A 21813-nucleotide genomic window follows, 5' to 3' on the forward strand; every position below is an offset into this window, starting at 1 on the left:
GGTTGGGACATCTTCTGGATATATGCCCAGGAGAGGTATTGCTGGATCCTCCGGTAGTACTATGTCCAGTTTTCTGAGGAACCACCAAACTGATTTCCAGAGTGGTTGTATCAGCTTGCAATCCCACCAACAATGGAGGAGTGTTCCTCTTTCTCCACATCCTCGCCCCTGCTACCTCCTCTTAATGATGCCCCACAATGCCCTTCACCTGCTATCAGCCTCCATGCCAATGATACAGAAGTAGTTATTACAAAGTTCTATCAGCTCAAACACTGATCTCTTGGGACAGGAGGGGACTCCTCACTAGCTAACTGAATTATTCTTTGACCTTCAAGCCTCTGTCTTTTTTTCTTTTTGGTTTTTCGAGACAGGGTTTCTCTGTGTAGCTCTGGCTGACCTGGAACTCACTCTGTAGACCAGGCTGGCCTCGAACTCAGAAATCTGCCTGCCTCTACTTCCCAAGTGCTGGGATTAAAGGTGTGCGCCACCACTGCCCGGCTTCAAGCCTGTCTTTGAGTGGACTATTCTGGTAATACTGAAATCATCACCCTGCTTCCCAAAAGTGGTGTTAAATTCCATTATAAAAATATTTACTAGCAGTGCACAGATTAAGGCATAACACATGACTGTGATCCCCACACTGGGAAGGCTGAGGGCAGAAACTGAAATAGTTTAAGTCCAGCCTGGGCTACATAGTGCAATCCTGTCTCACACAAAAAATACTAGTGTGTGGTGGCACAGGCCTGTGATCCCAGCATTCAGGAGACAGATGCATGAGGACTACAAGTTACAGGCCAACCTAAGTGTCACAGGGAATTTCCAGACAGTGAGCCTCTACTACAAAAAATAGTTTTTTCCTATCACACTAGATTGTGTTGCCACGATTACCCATCTCTTCTGTTGAATGGACAGCTCTGTTTTCATGCCTGGGTGCCCAACCTACCACACAGCTGTACAGAACAGACAGTTCATAAGTGTTATCTAAGTGAATGAACTTAACAGGGAGGTCTAAGTTAAAATCTTTCCTTTTGTGTTAGCCATGGAAAAACTTAGCACATTCATTACACAAAATAATAAATCAGAGCTGCAACCAAGTAGCTTGGAAATATAAAGGTTGCTTATAGCTATTTTAATTTCCCTCCCTACGTCCATCAAATTAATTATGAGCACATATTTGATGTGGGGACAGAGGACATGCAGAAATATCACTAACTGAAACACACACTCCATTTTTATTAGACTACATTTTTATTGCAATCCAAGTTTTCTCCCCCCCACCCCCAACTAGGCTTCTATCTGCACTGTCCAATCCAGTAGCCACTACTTACACATGGCTATTGAAGTTTTAGTCCATTAAAATGAAATAGAATTTGGAATTCGGTTCTTCAATTGCACTAGCCATATCCCAAGTGCCCCAAAGCCATACCTGTCTGGTGGCTCTGGTGCTCCACAGTGCAGACACTGTGCTCCACAGTTAGCAGCACTCTCTACACAATTACAAAAATGTCTTCTGAAAACCTACTTCTTAGCTCCCACGATCTTGGTGCTCCTCTGCTGCTTAAGGGATGTGGGCCCCAGGGTCTAGCAAATCACAAGCACATGAATGAGTGCGAGAGACCTTTGAAGCTCATCCACAGAGATATGAATCCTCCTTGTGCCTAGATGTGAAGCTGTCCTGAGCAACTACTTCAAGTGGACCGAAGGCGACACTTTTTAGGAAACATGTGCCATTCTATTTTTCTACAATGTAAAGACAGGTTGCCCATTCTCAAAACCCTATCCTAAAGGCTCGAGGGGGGGAGGGTGGGGGAAAGACGGGAATGTGAATGTGTGTGTGTGTGTGTGTGTGTGTGTGTGTGTGTGTGTATGAAATGGGAGGCACTGGGGATGCTGAAGGAATATAAATAATTACAATCTGTCGAGGAACTGCGTCTGAGGATATGAGGAATAGGCAATAAAAATAAAAAGGGGGGAGGGGTTAAGTGGATCTTATAGTAAAGGGTGGGGCCTACAATGGGTTAAAAAAAAAAAACCCAACCCTGAGTACAAGACAAAAGCAAAGGACCGTGTGTTCTCAGCTGGACAGCTCTATCTCTAAACTATAATGGTCACACCAAGAAATTTATGGTGTTGACTGCACCGAGTCTGGAAGACATCACTCCCCCTCCACGCCTAACAATTTCACCCAAGGGCTCCGGCCAAACCAAGGCCACTTCTGTTCTCCTTTCCTCTCCTGGATGTGGTCTCTGCAGCAACTAGCCAAGTTCTGAACATCTACTTCCTCCTAGCGGTTTCCGAGGGGGCTGCGGCAAGAAATGAGTCAAGGAATGACTCATCTTCCTCCATTAAGACCCCGCCCCCATCGCAACAGGGGAGTAGGGAGGCTGTCAGGGCGAGAGGGTTGGAGGAAATGGGAGGAGTCTTAAGATTTAAGGGGTCCCCATGAACCCCCGTTTGCAACCTAGTCCCACACATTCCATAAGTGGTCTTACAGGTGCAAATGGAGTTCAAATCACCCCCTTATTGATCTTAAATTACAGACCCATTCTCTTCCCCTTCCCTCCCCAATAGCTCTTTCATTGCTGGGGTTAAGGGACAGATCTCTTCTTATCCACTAACTTCATGCCTCCAAATTTGTCCAGTTTTTGGATTTTTTGGTGTGGTCCCTGAAAGACATGAACTTTTTAGCCAAGCTACATCTGGATCTTTCCTTAGGGAGATGATGCTTGAGCCTCTCCTTGGCACTGTGATAGGGTCTCTCAATAGTGACAGTGCTGGTTCCTCTCAGAGTGACTTAGGTGCATCCTTTCACAATGACTGTGTCTGCTCTGAGAGGGACTATACTGGGTTCTCTCAGAATGACGGTAGATGAGTCTGGAAGAATGCCTGTGTAGCCTGGGCTTAGACAATCTGTGTAGTCATCCAGTGGCCATGGAAAACCGGGGACACCTGGAAGGAGAGCTAGGGATGAAATAGGATGGGCGGACGAGAGAAATAACTAGCCAAGACAAAGTTTCTCTGATCATGGCTCAAATTTTAATTTTCCAGTCTGCGTTTATATAGGCAAACCCCCAAAACCCATCCCTTCATTTCAGCTGATTTTGTTGCAAAGTAATCTCAGTAGGTGATCAGCTTCTCAAGGCTCTGGCAGGAAGATGTAAATGCAGTGAGGCCAGGCACTGCTGGACTCCAGCCATCAGAGACTTGTTTAGCCAACCCAAGGAAGGGCACAGAATTGTACTGGCTTAATCTACAACTATGTTCTTTCCAGACAGAGGGAATGCTCCTTTCTGAGTAACTGCCCAGTGACCTCTGCATGAAACTGACATGGCTCTTTTTTGAGGGACTGAGGCATCTCAGAGAAGAGGGACTCTGTTGGCTCCTCTCAGAAAAACTGTGTAGATTCTTCTTCACAGAGGAACTGTATCCTCTTCTCTCTAGAGGTCTACAAGGGCTCCTCCTTGAGCATCTGTGAGGGCTCCTCCATGAGAGACTGCGAGGGCTCCTCCCTGAAGGCCTTCGAAAGCTACTTCCTGAGGGACTATGATGGCTACTCCCGGAGGGACTGCAAGGACTTCTCCTTGAGGGTCTTCGAGGGCTTCTCCTTGAGGGACTTCGAGGGCTCCTCCCTGAAGGCCTTCGAAAGCTACTTCCTGAGGGGCTATGATGGCTACTCCCAGAGGGACTGCAAGGACTTCTCCTTGAGGGTCTTCGAGGGCTCCTCTTTGAGGGTCTTCGAGGGCTCCTCCTTGATAGACTTCCAGGGCTCCTCCTTGAGGGACTTCTAGAGCTCCTCCTTGAGGGACTTCCAGGGCTCCTCCTTGAGGGACTGTGGCCTCTCCCCTTATAGAGATTGTTATGGCTTCTGTCAGAGAGACTATGATAGGTTCTTACAGAGGAGCTAAGACTGTTTCTCTGGGAGGGACTGCGATGTCTCCTCTCAGAGAGACTTTGCCAATGAGTTCTCTGAAGAAGCCTGTGATGGGTCCTTTCAGATGGCTTATTAGGTAGGGTTCTCTCCCTGAAGAAGCCTTGTTCTTCTTCCTGGTTTATGGGTTTCTTTCCAAAGTGACTCTGCAGGGTTTCCTTCAAGAGGGGATTAGATACAATCCTCTCTTGGACATGAAATTTGACTCCTACATTAGAACAGTTCTTAGACTCTTGACTGGATACGTCATCACTACAGCTTTTTGTTGCTATACTGGGGACATTTTGAACTCTCTTGAAAGGTTCTGGGACTGAAGTAGCTTGGTTAAAGACCTCTCTTCCACAAACCATGGTGGTCTGCAATTTCAAGTGTCTGGGGAGGAGAGAGCTCACTTGTTTGGCCTGTTGAGCTTGTCTACAGCACTCACTTGCTTCCTGCAACTTGTCCTTTTGCTTGGGGGTTAAGCTTGTCGACATGTGCCTGACAACTGGTGTCCTGGCTCCTTTGCTATCTTCCATTAAACAATGGTCCTTCCCTTTTTGTTTGGGGTGCAAGTTTTTGATTGACCACAAATTGTCTGGCCTCATCTTGTACTTAAGTTTCTTGCTGGTAAAAATCACAGTTCTGTGTGCTGCTTGGAATGCCTGCCTTAAACTATGAAAAAGCAGTTGGATGAATTTGGGCTGGGAGGATTTCTTAGGTTGTCTCTTGGCAGAAACATCGCTCATCTGGGTGGTTTCAATTCTGCTTGACAGACCCTTTATTGTTCTATGATGACTGTCTTTTGTGCTTGTACTGATTTTGTAGAGCCTTGTGCTTAGTGATTTAGGTTCCTTGGATTTCTTCACTGGATATGTTAAGACAGAGGTTTTTCTGAGACTTGATTTAACAAATCTTTCATCCAGGATGCTTCCGTACTCACTCTCTGATACAGAGTAAACCTGACATTCATAGTCTTTGGCGGTTGTCTTTCCTGCCACACTATGGCTGTGCCATTGCTTTTGCTGAGTGTGGACTTGTACAGAAGCAGGAGATAGGGAAGAACTGGACTGGAAATTTCTAGGACTAGGACTCTTGGAAACTGGCGTAGAGAATCTAGCTTTCCTTCTTGATGGTGATGCAGCACCCTTCCGTGGATCTGCTTGGTTTCTTGTATGATACTTTGAGACTCGAGGTCTTTTCCCAGTTTGTAATCTGAATCCAAGATGCATCCGAATCTCACCATGGCCTTCAGGGGTGCTTAAAAGGTGGAGCTGTGGGTAGATAAGCAGGTATGGCCCAAAAGCAGACTGTAACTTATGACAGCAATTAAATCCTGAACATCGGCCACATTGTAAGCAGATGGGATACTTTAGGACAAGACCTGACTCTAGAGGCAGAGGGACATTGTGGGGTATTTGACTTCTTAGTAGTTTTCCTGCTGTTTTTAGCCGTAGTCCTTTTAGTAGTTGGGACTGTTCTGAGATATCACTCTTGGACTGGGAGAGAGAACTTGTCTTCAGGGAATGCCGAGACTCAAAAGTCCTAGTAGGTGAACCACATGGTGAAATTTTACTCTGCTTCTTGGAAACAGGATCTTCCCTAGTGTAAAGTATCTCAAGAGTAGACTCTGATTTCATCAAGGCAGGAAACCTGGCTCCACTACATGAGACAGACACATGCTCAGTGACTTTCTGGAATATATCACTGAGCTTAGAGCTTGTTTTCTTTACTCCCAATCTAGTACCAGAGTATTGCTGTATTATGGAAGATGTTGAGCCACGTGTCCACATCTTTAAAGGCATTCTTTTCTCATTACTGTGACATAAAATATGTCTCTGAATATAGTTTTTAACCACTGAAGTCTGAGAAATGGTCCTTGGAACCCTCTCTTGCAGGCTTTGAGAAAATTCCATTAGTTCAGCTGGAACCCCAAATAAATTTTGAATAGATTGACAGATGTCCATAGTGGATCCTTCTGTTAAAAATGATTGAGAACAAGGCTTCCTTTCCATCGTGGTTCCCAGGACATTCCCCAGCATTAGCATACTGGAGAGATATTTCCTAGGTAGTCGCTGCCTACAGACATGACTTTCCCAGATGTTCTGTTGTATGCCCAGGAAAGAACGGATAGAGCTTCTTCGAGCCCCTAATCCTTCCTGGAACTCCTCTGGTAGTAGTTTGAATGAATATGAAGAATACCTTTGGAATTCCTCCATTTTTTCCTTTACTCTTTCTTCCTTAGATAAGATATTCATGCCCCAGATCTCAGGATATGGGGTTCCCTTGGTGTCTCCTGTCTTATCAGAGGGTAGATTTGGAAGGACCAAGGGAAGAACTGAAGATTTTATTATAATAGTGTCTGTATAGGACTTTGAAGACTGCAAAATATCAACACCAAGGTTTTCCGTACCAAAAGTTCTTGAAACTTCAGGCACCCCAGAATCCTGAAGTTGCCCTAATTCAGTTGTTTTGTCAACACTTGAAAGAAATGGGATTGAAGGGCTGTGTATGAAACTAGATAAGTAATTCTCTGTCTGTAATTTTGCTGATGTGGTCACCTCTGAGTCTTTATTCTGACACACCAATTCTTGATTCGAATCCTTGATTTTCATTTCTTTAGGAGATTCTGTTTTGAGGCCTAGGGATTTTTCAGTCTGAAGTCTTTGCTCATGAATTAACACTGTAGGTTCCTTAAGGGGAGATGTTTGCTGAAATATTACTTCTGCAGAAGTCACTTGAATATCTGCCCTTGGAGTTAACTCCATAGGTTTTACCAGGTCTTGAAGATGGGGTCTTGGGTGTAAATTCAAACACTCCTTTTCTTTAATGCTCGATCTTGCTGAGAGTCCTATTGGTTCTACAGCCTGAGCACATGGTCCTGGTGCCACTTCTTCAGATTTTACAATCAGAACCAGTGGTTTGGGAATTAATACAGTTTTTATAATTCGAAAGCTTGTTCGTCGTTTTGTTTCTAAAACCTGATGTGTTGGCTCTATGATTAACTTCTTGGATTGCACATTTTGTAGCCAAAGGCTTGGAACAAATTCTGAACTTATCATATCATGTATTCTGGGAGTTAAATCATTGTATTTTGACTTTTGAGGGGCACTCTCTGGAATCATCACAGACTTTATAACTCTGGGGGTCACAGATTCAGAAACTTTTGGGAGGGCAACTGATTGAGAAACTGGAAGCGATGCCTTTGCAAATTCTATTACTTGATCTTGTGGCTTTGGACTAGCCCCTACAAAGTTTATCATTTGGTCCAGTGATTCTATTGTAGTTATGTTTGCATTTTCCAGGTTCAAATTCTGATGTTTTGTTAGCTTAGCTGCTACCTCTCCTGGCTGCTGTGTACCAAAGGTGAGCTCTACAGAGTCTGTATTTCCCTCAACTTGACTGGTTTGCTTACATGACAACTCAAAGGATTCTTTTTGCAGCCACAGTGTAGAGGCCAAATTTGTAGAATTGGGAATCTGAGGTCCTCTTGGTATTATTCCTGAAACAGAATCTGGGATGTGACAGGATGTCCTTGGTGTTGATACTACAGATTGTTCCCTTTGAGATCTTTTCTTAGAGCCCACCCCCAGAGGTCCTAAGTCTTGAGGACATGGCCTTGGAGATTTTTCTACAAATCCGGGCTCTATATTTACTGGCTTTGGAGTCATTCTAAGAAATTCTTTCCCTCCCTGTCTTGCTTCACAAGTCAACTCTATCATGTCTACAACATGATTCTTGACACTGAGGGTCACTCTATCAGATTCTGTAACTTCTTTTATCTGTAACTTCTTGAAATCTTGAAATTGAGGCCACGGTGATGAATGTAACTCAGGAGTTTCTGGGATCTGGTAGCTTTTTGGTAGGTCTGGTTCTGAGGATATTGAATCTTGATTACTTAGTGTTGGAGTCAGGTAAAAAAATTCTGGTACTTGAAGATCAAGCTTCAGGGGCATCTCTGATGATTCTTTGACTTGATCTGTTGGTTTGGAGCTTAACCTCACAGATTTCTCCATCATTTCTGTGCTTTTATGTTCCAACCCCTTTGTTATTTCTAAAGACCCCACATCTTGATAAATTGGTGGTGAAGTAAAATTCGCTGATTTAGGGACTTGACACCTAGGAGGCTTCATGCTCATCCCTGCAAAGTCCACCACCTGTTGCTCTGGTCTATAAATGACTTTAGTGGATTTTGTGACTGGATCAATTGTCTGGGGCATTAGGTTCCTAGATTTCATGTTTTGAAGAATTGACTTTGGTGCTACCTCCACAGATTTTCCAGGTTCTGGCAGAGACACTGATGACAATTTCACCTGTTTTACACCTTGCCACTTTGTCTCTGAAGTTAATACCAACGATTTTGTATTTTGCTGCTGTGATTTCAGTGACAAATTTGAAAATTTGACACTAGTCAGTGCTGGTCCTGCTAAGAGCTTCCTGGTGGACTGTGGTGCCAATACCATCATTGGTTTCTCCTCTGAAGGAAATAGTTGGCAATTCAGACTTTCCTGTTTGGATCCTATCCTCAGCTCCTTAGGGTTTGTATCTTGAAAACATGGCTTTGGTGCAAGTGAAGACATAGGATGTTGTGAACATGACATAAATTCTGAAGAACTCACACTTTGAGACTGTGACACTGGCTTCAACTGCACAACGTCAACATTTTGAAAACAAGGTTCTGGCGAAAACATCCTACTCCTCAAGTCGTTCAGATCACAGCTAGATGTCGGTTCTACAGCATGTGTACAAAACAATGTCTGTGTACTCTTCTCTGGAAACTTTCTATCTTCAGGAGGCGACGTTGGTAAAATCACAGAATTCACACCGTTTGACTGAGGCCTCAAAGTAAATATTGGTTGTGTACTTTGCTGCCATGATCCAAGCTGGCTCTTCAAATGTGGGATCTTTTGAAACTTTGCCCCTTGCATACATTTAGATGAATCCACACCTTGAGAAGGTGATCCAGAGTTTAACAGAACAGATTTTGTACTTTGAGACTCTGAGTCAGGGGTCAACTCAAAGGACTTTATGCTTTGCAACTGTGGCCTTGAACTGGACTTTACAGAACTTATGCACTGAGGTTTTGACTCAGGATTAAACCCAGAAGAATTCATATCTTGACTTTGTGGACCAGGGTTGTATTCCATAGGTGCTATACCCAAATTGTTTGACCCTGGAGTTAATTCAGACTTCAAATCTTTCAAGTGTTGTTGTTGAAGTTTTGGAGCTTGTAAATGTGTCCCAGAGTTGTAGCCAATAGAATTTACTGACTCAGATTCTTGACTTAGAGTACATGCAGAAGAATTTATATCATCTTGAAAATGTACTCTAGTATTGCACCAAACAGGATTTACACACAGAATTTGTGGTGGTGGAAATGGACAAAAATCCATACCTTGAAAAAGTGGCCCAAGATCATACCTATTAGAATTTTCACACAGAGGATTTTGCCCTGAGGTGTATACAGATGAATTCACACCTTGCAAATATGATTCAGGATTGCACTCAGTGGAATTTACACATGGAGGACTTGGCTCTGGGGACAATGCAGAAGAATTTGCACACTGAGGATTTGATCCTGGGATGCATGCAGGAGAATCTGCACACTGAGGACTTGGCCCTGGGGAGCATGCAGGAGAATCTGCACACTGAGGACTTGGCCCTGGGGAGCATGCAGGAGAATCTTCACACTGAGGACTTGGCCCTGGGATGCATGCAGGAGAATCTGCACACTGAGGACTTGGCCCTGGGATGCATTCGACAGAATTTATGTCTTGCAAATGTGACTCAGGGTTGCTCCAAGTAGAATCTACACATTGTGATTTTGATCCTGAAAAGCATGAGGAAGAATTCGTTCCATGCAAATGTATTCCAGGATTGTACTCAGAGCTTATACACTGAGCGTTTGGCTCTGGAATGCATGCAAAGGAATTTGTATCTTGCAAATATGGCCTAGATATATACTCACTGGAATTTACATATTGAGAATTTATATTGGGAGTACAAGCAGAGTTCAGATCTTCCAAGTGTGACCCAGGGATGAACTCCTTAGAGTTTATACCCTGAAGGTCTGGACCAGGGTGCAACTCAGATAATTCTACATCTTGTATCTCGGTTTTGGGTGCCATAACATTTTTACTGTGACTCCAGTCACAGGATTTCCTACAGTGCAATCTAGGTTCATGCTTGAATTTTGGAGATGACTCTTCCAGCAGCTTGACCTCTATGCTCACTGCAGAAGATTTTAGTTCTTGAAACTGTGGCCCAGGGTTGAACCCTAAAGACTGTGTACCTGTTCCCAGGCCCAACTCAGAGGGCTTCACATCTTGCAACTGTTGCTCTGAGTTGAATTCCACTGATTTCAGGTCTTGAAGCTTTGTACATAAGTCTGATGACTTGATATGTTGCAGATGTGGCTCATGATTGAACACTGTTGATTTCATAGTTTGAAGCTGTTGCTTTTGACTTAATTTGTGAGGTTTCCCATCTTGCTTCTGATTTGTGGCTTTGAGTCCAGAAAGTACCACATTATAAATTGGTGAGGCCAATTCAGAGAATCCCATAACTTGCAAGTCTGCATCATAATTGACCTCTTTATCCTTTGTTGTTTGCAGATTTGTGGAATTGGCTTTCACATCTTCCAACTTCAATCCAAGGTTGAAAGCCCCAGGCTTCATACCTTGAAGATGTAATTCTGGTTTTAACTTAGATAGTTTCCTGTACTGTAACTCAGAGGGTACCTGGAACTGCAAAGGTTTCCCATCAAGTGCCTTAGAGAAAATCCATTTAAAAGATTCAACATCTTGCCCCAGTGGCTGATAAACAAAAGCTATGGGTTTTTCTTTTGGAACTGTGTCCCCTGAAATCCCTTCTGAAGACTTTACACCCTGTAAGTGTGGGCCAGAATTGACCTTTGGAGATCTTGCATCTTGAAGAGTTGTCCCTAGAGTTGACTTAGAATATTTCTGATCTTGCAACTGAGGGCCTGAGTTTAACTTTACAGATTCCCCACATTGGGGCTTTGTCTCTAGTCTTGACTCCACAGTCATACTTTGTAACTTTGGGCCTTGATTAAACTCTATAGATTTCATATCTTGGAGCTTTCCCCCTTGAAACAACTCAGAAGGCTTTTTATTTTGTGTCTGTGGTCCAGAATCAAAGTCCACAGATGTTACACCTTGAGAATTTATTTGTGTAATCACCTCAGAAGGTTTTATATTTGTCAAGTGTTGTTCCATAGAGTCTACACCTTGAAGTTTCATGCCCATGATCAGCTGGGGATATTTCAAATCTTGCAAATTAAGGTCTGAATGCAATCCTATAGATTGTGTGCCTAAAAACAACTCCTTTGGGGTGAACTCAGGTTTCTCACCTTGTAATTTTGGACTAGGTTTGATTTCTACTGGTTTCATACCAAGAACATTCTTCTCTGTGATGACTTCAGATGGCATATCTTCTAAGTGTGGTCTAGGACTGAAGCTCATAGATTTGACATCTAGGAATTTTACACCCATGATCGTCCTCAGAGATTTCAGATCTTGTAACTGTGGGCCTGATTCACAGTCTTCCATCTCAATTTTTTGAGGCATTGTCTTCAGAATTGAATCTGATTTTATACCTTGGGACTGTGGCCCAGGTCTAGAGTCTAGCTTAACCCTTTGAATTTTGGTCTCCATGATTAAATCAGTAAATGGTTTACTTTTCAATGGTAGGCTGGAACTTAACTTAAATTTCATATTTTGGGACTTTGTTTCAGGTATCAAGTCAAAACATTTTGCACTTTGCCACTGGGGCTCAGGTGACTGTGACCCTTGGCCTAATATCCCAGATTTTGCTTCTGAAGACTGTGACTCTTGTTTGAACAGTAAAGGTGTCATGTCTTGAGGCTGTTGTACTCCTGGGGATGACTTTAACGGTTTCACTACTTGTTCATTAGCGATCCTGTCTTCTACATGGAACCTAGGTTTAAATGTCATTGATTTTATGTTATTGATCATTGACCTTAAGGTTGGGTCACATGCTTTACCTTCTGTCTTGGGCCTTGTCATCAACTCCTCACCTCCCAATTTTATGGAGGGTTTCTGTTCTGTCCATTTGACGCCTTGAAATGGTGACCCACTATTGGATCCTAAAAACTTCACACTGGGGAACTCCTGTTGAGTTATCCACTGGACAGATCTTACACTTTCAGCCTGTAGCTCTTTGTTTAGCTCCTCAGTTGTGGTGGCTTGAGGCTGTGGCTTTGAAGTCAAGTTGAATGTTTTTGGTTCCTGAGCCTGTAACTGTGGCTCAAGCTGAAATGCCACAGATTTTTCTCCTTGAATTTTTGACCTGGCAGTCAGTTCAGGTGACCTCATACCTCTCCATAGCACAGGTGGCTTCAGTTCTGTGGGTCTGGCTTCTTGAGACTGTGACTTTGAGTTTGACCCTATACCTTTCTCACTTTGAAACTCAGATATTGGTATCCATTGAATAGACTTTGTGCTTTCAATTTGGGGTTCTGTATTTAGTGCCACAGTTTCCACACCTTGAAGTTGTGGGTCCAACGTTGACTCCACAGCTTTCTCTTGGTGCATCTGGGACTCTGGGATCAACTGGCAAGGTTTCATACTTGGCACCTGTAGTTCATTTTGGAACTCTTCTGCTTTTACATTTTGAACAACTGGCTCAGGAGCCAATTCAAATGAGGTTGTATCTTTGAATTGTAGTTTAGATTTGATCTCTATGGGTGTCATATCTGCAGGTTTGGGTTCTTGATCTGACTCCATGGGCGATGTATTTTCTGATTCAAGCTGTTTTTTCTGTTGGTCGAAAATCCCACCTTTCCGCTCTAGTGACTTTACAGTTATCTGGTCATCCTGTCTAGACTTAAGATTTAAGTCCATGGGTGCCATCTCTTGACACCCTTGTGTTGAGATGAAATCTACAAATTTTACTCCTCGAATCCCTTGTGTTTTGGCTACAGTTACAGGTTTTAGACTCTGGTGTTTCAAACATGGGGTGATCACAGGTTTCCTATCTTGCATTTGTGGCTGTGAAGTCAGTTCCTTGGGTTTCATATCTTGCAGTTGAGGCTCTTGAAACACCTCCATAGACTTCTCTTGAAAAAGCATCCTTGGTACAAAAGTCATAGGACTCTCCCCTTGCTTCTTTGGCTCAAGTTTCAAGTCCATGGCATTTACATCTTGAACATGTGTACCATGGGCCAACCCCTTATTTTTCAAATCTTGAATTTTTGAACCTGGAATCAACTTCACAGACTTCATATCTCTTCTTAGGGAATTACTTGGGGATACCACAGTGGATTTTATTCTCTTGAGACATTCTTCTACAGTTAAGATCACAGATTTCCTATCTTCTATTTTTGGCTTTGAAGGTAGTAACTTTGGTTTTAAACCCTTCAAGCTGGGGCCTGGAGGCAGCTCAAGATTCTTATCTCCTGCATGCATCCCCAGGGTTGACAGCACATATTCCGCAGGCTCCAGCTCTGACTTTGACTTTAACTTTGTAGATTTAATGTCTCCCAGATGTAGCCCTGGTGTTAATCCCACAGATGTCAGAGCTTCTTGTTTTGAGACTGTGTTCTTCTCCACAGGTTTTATATGTCCCAAAAGTTGTCCTTCAATCAATTCAGAAGATGCTATGCCTTGTGTCTGTGGGCTTCTGATCAACTCAGAATGATCTACATTTGCTAAGTGTCTCTCAGTAGCCAATTTCATTGTTTCTGCCGTTGGCACCTGTGGTTCAGGTACCATTTTATAAGACATTTTGTCTTCAAAGCTTGGTTCTTGATTCCCTGTGACAACTTGAAATGGGGACTCTTGTACTATCAATTCTGGCTTCATCCCTTGCCTCTCTGGCTGTGTGGTCAACTCAAAAATTTTTATACATTCTAAGTGTGGCCCCGAGTTTAGCTCTGGAGTTTTCATACCTTGAGGTGGAGTTCCTGGTATTACATCCAAAAATTTGACATCTTGAAGCCATGGCCCTGAGTTAAAACCCAGATGCCTGCTATCCTGTAGCCCTGCAGTCATCTTTGCCAATTTGGAGTCATGCATCCCTAACTCTGAAGTCATAGAACTTGCACTATCAAACATCAACCCTGAGATTTGCTCCCCAAATTTGACCCCTTGAAGTTTTGGTCTTGAAGCCAGCTCAGAAAATTTGGTATCTTGTTCCCAAGGTCCTATGTTGACCTCCTCAGAAATCCCGCATGAACGCTGTAGTTCGGAAGCTTGTGTTGCATTTTTCATGCTGTGAAACTCCGATCCTTGTGTAGCTAGAGCAAGCTTCCTATCTTCGAACTGTGGCTCTTGGCTTAATGGTATAAATGATTCTGGCATAAATCCCTGAGATGTAGTCTCTTGAAGCGGAAAACCTGGTATGAACTGTGTATATTTGAAACCATGGTGCTTGGGATTTGGGATCGAATCAGAAAATCTCACATCTTGCAAACATGGTCCTAGATTTACTTCCGTAGATTTCACATGTAGTTGTGGTTCTGGAACCTTTGGTCCCGGAATAAAACCAGATGATCTGATGTCTGGCATTGGGGAACATGGTATTGCTTCATCAGATTTCACACTATAATGTAGGGGGCCCGAGATAGAATTTGATGGATTTTCCTCTTGAAGAAGTAGCCCTTGATATAACTTTGGAAATCTGACACTTTGCAGTTGTGGCCCTGGAATCAATCCTGATTTGACAGTTGGCGGCTCTTGGTCCAGATTCAAATCCAGGGATTTCACATTTGGAATCTGTATTCCCTCAACTGACTCCTTTGGTGACAAACTCTGTAGTCCTGGCTCTGGTTTTGCCTTTTCAGTATCTACCACTCCTATAGATGACTGTTGTGGTAAATCCACAGATAACTCACTTTGTAACTCGAATCCTATGTCTATTTGCATAGACTTTACATTGTGGAGCTGTGGCCCTGGGATCACATCTATAATATGTGGTGTGGGTCCTGTAGTTAACTCCATAGGTTCTACAACTAGTACAGATGGTTCAGGGATTAATTCTTCACATTTCAAATTTTCTACCAATGACTCTGATTCCTCAATTTGCATGCTTAATTCTAGATTCAACCCCTGAGATCCCATTTCTGAATATGTTTCTACAACAGTCTCCTGAGTATCATCAACTTCAGGCAATGTCAATTCGGTGCTTTCTGTGTATTCAGGTAGACTTAGTTCTAATGGGTTAATAACTTCTGAGCATGGTTCTGGTGTCACATGAGCAAAGTTCACATCTGGGGCCTGTGGTTCAGGGACCATCACTTCTGGTTTATCTTGGAGTGGTGGTAAGCTCATCTCCATAGATTCTGAGGTTTGGCTGAGTAGTGCTGGAGTCACTCTTTCTGATTGTGTCAACTCAGCAGATTCTTCCACCTGATGACAAGTGTCAGAGGTCACCCCTGCTTCTGAGGCTTGTTGTTGTTCAGTCAGCCCTTCAGGTTCTGGGAAAGAATAACTTGAGTTGAGGCTCACATTTGAAGATTTTGATGCATAAAGGTGTGTGGGTAACTCACCAACTTTCATACTTTCCACCAGGGTCTCAGGAATTAAAACTAAATCTTTGGATATGTCCACAGGTTTCATACCTTCCAATCTTGGATCTAGGACTAGGTTCATAGAGTTTATATTCTGTAACTCTGGGAGTAAGTCCACTGACTCCATAATCTGAGATTGTGGGGTTGTGTTTTCCCCCAAATACTCTACTTCTTCAAGTTTCAGAGTAGCTGGCACTACTTCAGATTCTGTAAGTTGATGCTGTTGGCTCGTCCCTATAGGTACTGTCTCTTGATCTGGTGCCCCTGGGGCTGTTATTTGAAGTGATGGTGTTCTCTCTGTAGGATTCTTCCTTTGTGGCCAGGTATCAGAGGTCAACCCCATAGGTTCTTTCAGTTTATGACTTTGTCTTACCTCTGAACAGTCTAAGTCTTGGTGCCAAGGGGTGAACTGCAAAGGGTCCATGACCTGATGAGGCAGTTTTGGAGTTGATGACATATTCTCTGTGCCTTGATGTAGTGTCATTCCTATGGAGTCTCTGACTTGAACCTGGGACACAAAAGGCAACTCTGGAGATTCTTTGGCTTGAGCAGTCAAACCAACTTGTAGTGGTGTGATCACTCCCATGGGTGACCCCTGTACCACTGAGTTTACCTTAAGAGCATTCTCTGATGGTTCTGGACTCATCCTTGATGAGTCCGGGACTTTAGATGGTGTCTGTGGAGGTTGGGGTGAACTGGCCTGATTCTGTGACCCTAAGTCCATGTTTAATGTTCCTGTGATCACTTCCATGGGTGACCCCTGTACCACTGAGTTTACCTTAAGAGCATTCTCTGATGGCTCTGAACTCATCTTTGATGACTCCAGGACTTTAGATGGTGTCTGTGGAGGTTGGGGTGAACTAGGAGTAAACCTGGCTTGATTCTGTGATCCTGACTCCATGTTTAATGTTTCTGTGACTTTATGCTGAGGCTGCAGAATCCATTCTCCACCTTTGAAGACTGTATGATGTGGCCCCAGACTCATGTTTGCTGGTTCTACAGCTTGATACTTATGCAATGTATTTACCCCCACTGATTCTGTGACTTGGTGTTGTGGCTTTGGGGCTATTCCTGCTGATTCTATGACATGTGAACATAATTCATTAATCAGCCCCCTAGAATCCACAATATTAAACAATGCTACAGGAATTACTTTGGAGATATCTGTGATTTTATCTGGTCTTGAGGCCATACTCTTTGATTCCCTCATTTGATGCACAGGACTTGCTACTGATGACTCCGGAGGTATAATCACTTTTTCAACTTGGTTTGATTGCTGTGATAAGTCAGTCTTATCTTTTGTTTTCCCCACGGAGTCTGTTATCTCTGAATGTGAATCTGGGATTATTCCCATTAAATCCATAACCTGAAGCAGTGCCATCGGAGTGACCTTTATGCTGTCTGTGGCTGGGCATGGTGCCTTGGGTGTCAGCTCCACATTAGTTCCTTGTGCCTTAGGTGACTTTATCTTTTCTTCTGGAAGACCTGTGACCCTCTGTTCTGTATTCAGCTCTAACACGTGCTTTGGATCCTTTTTCAGTAAAGAAGTTTCTTCCTGAATTGCATTAACTTCTACATTTCTGGAAGGTGCATCCATTGATATAACTAAAGGATTGCATCTAATGATTTGGTGGTCATTCTCAGATTCTAACTGTTTGTTGGAGGTAAGTGGCTGTGACATTCTTGCTTCTGTCCTATTTATTCCAGAATTCACCCCGATGTTCACATGGAGATGAATTGATGGAACATCACGTAAGGGAGGAAGGACTGCAAAATTCTGGGAAAGATCTGATTTCTCAGTATCCATCAGCTGAAAGGTAGGCAGTGGTGTGCTTCTGCCCCTGGACACGGACAATTCCTTTTCTGGGGAATAGGGGGCACTATTGCTCTGGATTTGCCAAGTTGTACTTTCAGGAAAGATTGGAAGATAAGACAGGATGGAGCTGTTGTTGGAGGATTCAGAGCATATGCTGTAGTCAGTAGACCATTTCTCATTTTCACAGTAACAGCAAGGTGGGACACTCTCCTGAGCCATAGTGTCAGAGATGGAGGAAGAAGATGTATCATAGGATTCTGGAAAATTCAGTTCCATAAGTGCTGAGCTGAAAACAAAGAGAATTTTTTTTTTTTCATTTTCTTTGGAACCAGTAGTGGGAAAATTAGGACAAAGAAAGAAAGTAGTCATTGCAAGTCCAAAAAAATTTTGGTCTAAGGGAGGTGAGGGTGGAAAAGGGGTGGTGTTCATAAGCATCAGTTCTTTCCATAAAGAACCCCTCTACCAGGAGCAAGGGAGATGAGCCAGTAAAGTGCACAACATACAAATAGAGAAGCTGTGCCCTATTGCCAGAGCACACACGATAATAAAAGCACATGGTGCCCCAGTGCTGGAGAAGCAGAGACAAGCACATCCCTGGGGCTCACTGGCCAGTCAAGGCTAATTAGTGAGTCCCACTGAGAGACTTTATTCCAAAAACCAAGGTGGATAGATCCAAGGAATAACACGTAAGTTTTATACACACACACACACACACACACACACACACACACACACACACACACACGTTCCCATTAATCTTGCCATTAAGCTGGATGATCTGAGTTCAGTTCAATACTTAAGATCTGCATGTTAGAGAACTGACTCCTGTGGCTTGTCCTCTGACCTCTGCAAACATGTGGCATACATGTACACACACGTACAAAAAAAGTTAAAAATAAATAAATGTATTTTTAATAAGAAAAAAAAAACCAACTTCACTGTTTTGAGGGTTAGAGAGATGGGTCAGTAGTTAAGAGCAGTGACTGCTCTTCCAGAAGACACAGGTTTGATTCTTAGCACCCACATGGTTGTTCACAAACATCAGGAACTCCAGTTCCAGGGGATCACATACCCTATTCTGGCCTCTGAGGGCACCAGGCATGCATGTAGTGCCCAGACATACATGCATACAAAACACTCATACACATAAAATATAAATAAATCTCAAAAAATAGTTGTTTATATTCAATTTTTTCTTTTCCCTCCCCCTTTTACTCTTCTTCCTTCCTTTCTTTTATTTTAAATATTTCTCTACCCTCTACCCAGAAACTCTGTTTCCTGACCTTGCATTTTCCAGATGTTGGAAGATCTGTTCAAGGCTCTTTTCTATTGAGAATATATAGTCCTGAGTCCAGCCCATAGGAAGACCTGAAATACTGGACACAGCAGGATAGGTCAGTGGAACTGAAGTGATATCAAAGTACCAGTAAGCTAATAGAATAGAAAGTTAATTTAGGACCGAGACAATTGCTCTCATAGTAAATGAAGTAAAGGTACCAGGTATTTTATACTAAAGCACTTATAATTAAGGTGATGTCATAGTCAGGGTTTCTACTGTGATGAAACACCATGACCATAAAATGCTTGCAGGTAAAGGGTTAGTTTCACCTTCCAATTTTCAAGTCATACTCCATTGCGGAGGGAAATCAGGGTGGGAACTCAGGGCAGGATCCATGAGGCAGGGGCTGACGCAGAGACTCTGCTTACTGATTTGCTTTCACAGCTTGCTCACCCTGCCTTCTTATGTCACCTGTGACCACCAGCCTGGAGTGGCACCACCCACAGTGAGCTGGATGTTCCCACATCAGTCACCAATTAAGGAAATGCATCCCAGGCTTGCCTACAGGGCAATCTGGAAGGAGCAATTGAGGGTCCCTCTTCCAAAATGATCCTATCTTGTATCAAGTTGACATGAACAGTCAGTAGGACAGTCTGAAGACAGACTCTGCTTACCTTGTCAGATTAATTTCCTTAGACAGAGTAGAATAATTTTTCCACAAATTTCTATTTGTGATAGATCTCAGAGAGTCAGCTGATTTCTGGGTGAAAAAGAACATTATAAGCAAGTAAGACATCACTGAAACTGGCATATTGTAATTTTTGTTGTGGGGAATTCACCAGAGAAGACTGGATGGACATAGCTTTATGCCAACAAAAAGTCTTTATTTGCCACCCGGCAACTACAATGGATGTTCAGGATCCAAGTGTAACCCCAAGCCTTTTTCAGGATGACCTTTTAAGCACGAAAACCATGTTCTGTGTTGACATACTTCAGTTAACAAGAACAATTAGCCAGAAGCAGAAGCCAAAAATCGAGACTAGTACATTTTGAGACTCCCAGAACTATGGACTTTGATGGATTGGGCCTTTGTTTTAGTTTTGGTAGGTGGTGCTATCTACGTGCTGAGTTTTATGGCCTGAGTGGCACTTCCATCATGGAGTGAGTTGTGCTAAGGTCTGGAGCTCTGCTAAAATTTGAGGTGAACTTTTGCTGAGCTGTGGGAGATGGGGCTGAGAAGGTAAGAAGCAGGGGAAGCTTGGTGGTAGGAGTTCAATTCTATTCCGTAATGCCTTCCTAGAAAGTAGTAAACTCCTGGGACTTTGCAGCAATGCCATCAGTCAGTTTAAGAGTACTAATGACATTTGTCACCATTAAAATAAAGCAAATATACACTCCTTCCTTTTGCTTCAGGGCATCAATGTCTAAAGAGCCTAGATGACAATTCTGGAGCATTTGGTATGTCTATGATTTATTAACACAGTTTAACACAGAGCTAAATAATCTAGTGGTAGTTTTGATAGATTTTTTTAAAACTTATTTTATGCTTGCTTAATCATGCATTATTTAATAACATCTGTTTGTGCTGGAACCATTAAGTAAAGATACAAAGTAAAAGAAAACTGGTGGTGAAATCTCAGTTAATATGTCTACCTATGATCCTTCTGCATCTATATCTCCACACAATCTACAAATATTACAGACCTGAGTAATCTGGAAACACCCTCATGATGAAACAACTACAGATACTGGATAGAACCCTGCATGTTTTTAAAATGTAGACTTTATCCTCTGTGAAAAGGTTAGAATAAAATCTCAGTTGAATGTTTTTCAAAATGGAGTTCAAGAAGCTACTGATGGAACCTCTTCTTGTCCCATGCTGCTGCTTAGGGAGCTTGCTCACCTCTACCCTGTACTGTGGACATCTGAAACAAACCAGATGACTAGAGACTTGGGACACATATATGTAGGTATTTGGCTCCTGTTTTATGGACATTTTTCTAGGTGTGTAGATGCTTTTCTTTTGTCTTCTATTGGTCACATGAATCCTGTTCCTCCCCAGCACTCCACAGCCAGAACTGCTTGCCCATACCAACTCCCACTTTTCCCTGCTTTCTTTAGAACATGGACTCAAAGGCTCCTGAAGCTATGTTTCCTGAGTTGTTATTTATAGAATCTCAAAGAAGTCCTTTTACAAGGTTCTGGTTGAAATGATTGAGAGAGAGAGAAAGAGAGAGAGAGAGAGAGAGAGAGAGAGAGAGAGAGAGAGACTGCCTACTGGAAAAACACTGAAAAGCAACAGTGAAAATTCAGAGGCTATTTTGAGGTCCTAACTCACTTCACTGTCAGACTGTTTTAAAAAAAANAAGGCTCCTGAAGCTATGTTTCCTGAGTTGTTATTTATAGAATCTCAAAGAAGTCCTTTTACAAGGTTCTGGTTGAAATGATTGAGAGAGAGAGAGAGAGAGAGAGAGAGAGAGAGAGAGAGAGAGAGAGAGAGAGCCTGCCTACTGGAAAAACACTGAAAAGCAACAGTGAAAATTCAGAGGCTATTTTGAGGTCCTAACTCACTTCACTGTCAGACTGTTTTAAAAAAAAAGTGTTGGTAACAGTGTTGGGACAAAGAAATGTCCCATATAAAAATCTCATTTAAAAAAAAAAGAAAATCAAGATTCTTAGAGTGCCACATGATCAGAGGACACATGTCAAGAAGATGCTGATACAGAGATAAAATTACTCCTGTTAGATTCCTGACTGGTGGAGATAAATACAGTTCCAAAGACTACATGCATCACAGGAGAGTCCTTCTACATTTCACAGGTGTCACCTAATACGTCAGAAAACAGTTTATTTACACTATGATGTGAAATAATTTTATGGTTGGGGGTCACCAGAGCGTGAAGAGAACTTGATTAAAGGGTTGCAGCATTAGGAAAGTTGAGAACCACTATTCTTCATGAATCACATGTGTGTTGTATGCCTCAGTATGTACACAGGTTTATCTTTATGTTCTCTAAAACTGCAACCGTATAGTCAAGATGCTCCTAACAGAATATCTGCCTAGTGACAGCCCTTACTGATGCAAACTCATGCTTCAGATCCACGAATTTTGATTCCAAACAGCCCACATAAAATTCTCATTCTTTTAAAAATATATACTCTTATTAAAGTTTTCATTTATTTTTATTTTATGTGCATGGGTGTTTTGCTTGCATGTACACCTGTGTGTTTATGTGCATGGGTGTTTTGCTTGCATGTAC

General features: G+C 42.6%; 1 protein-coding gene across 1 annotated transcript in view; it reads right to left on the reverse strand.

Annotated features, from left to right (window-relative positions):
* Nucleotides 1-3026: 3026 nt before the first annotated feature.
* LOC110303098 overlaps nt 3027-21813 on the reverse strand; it is a 28735-nt gene continuing 9948 nt past the window's right edge. The window contains exons 2-4 of the mRNA XM_021174035.1: nt 19228-19313; nt 18558-18650; nt 3027-17560 (exon numbers count right to left, since the gene is read on the reverse strand). Coding sequence (XP_021029694.1) covers nt 3118-17560; nt 18558-18650; nt 19228-19313 — 14622 coding nt within the window. The 3' untranslated portion in view covers nt 3027-3117. The remainder of the gene's footprint in view (nt 17561-18557; nt 18651-19227; nt 19314-21813) is intronic.

The sequence above is a fragment of the Mus caroli genome, chromosome 10, assembly GCF_900094665.2.
Source record: "Mus caroli chromosome 10, CAROLI_EIJ_v1.1, whole genome shotgun sequence".
NCBI lineage: Eukaryota > Metazoa > Chordata > Mammalia > Rodentia > Muridae > Mus > Mus caroli.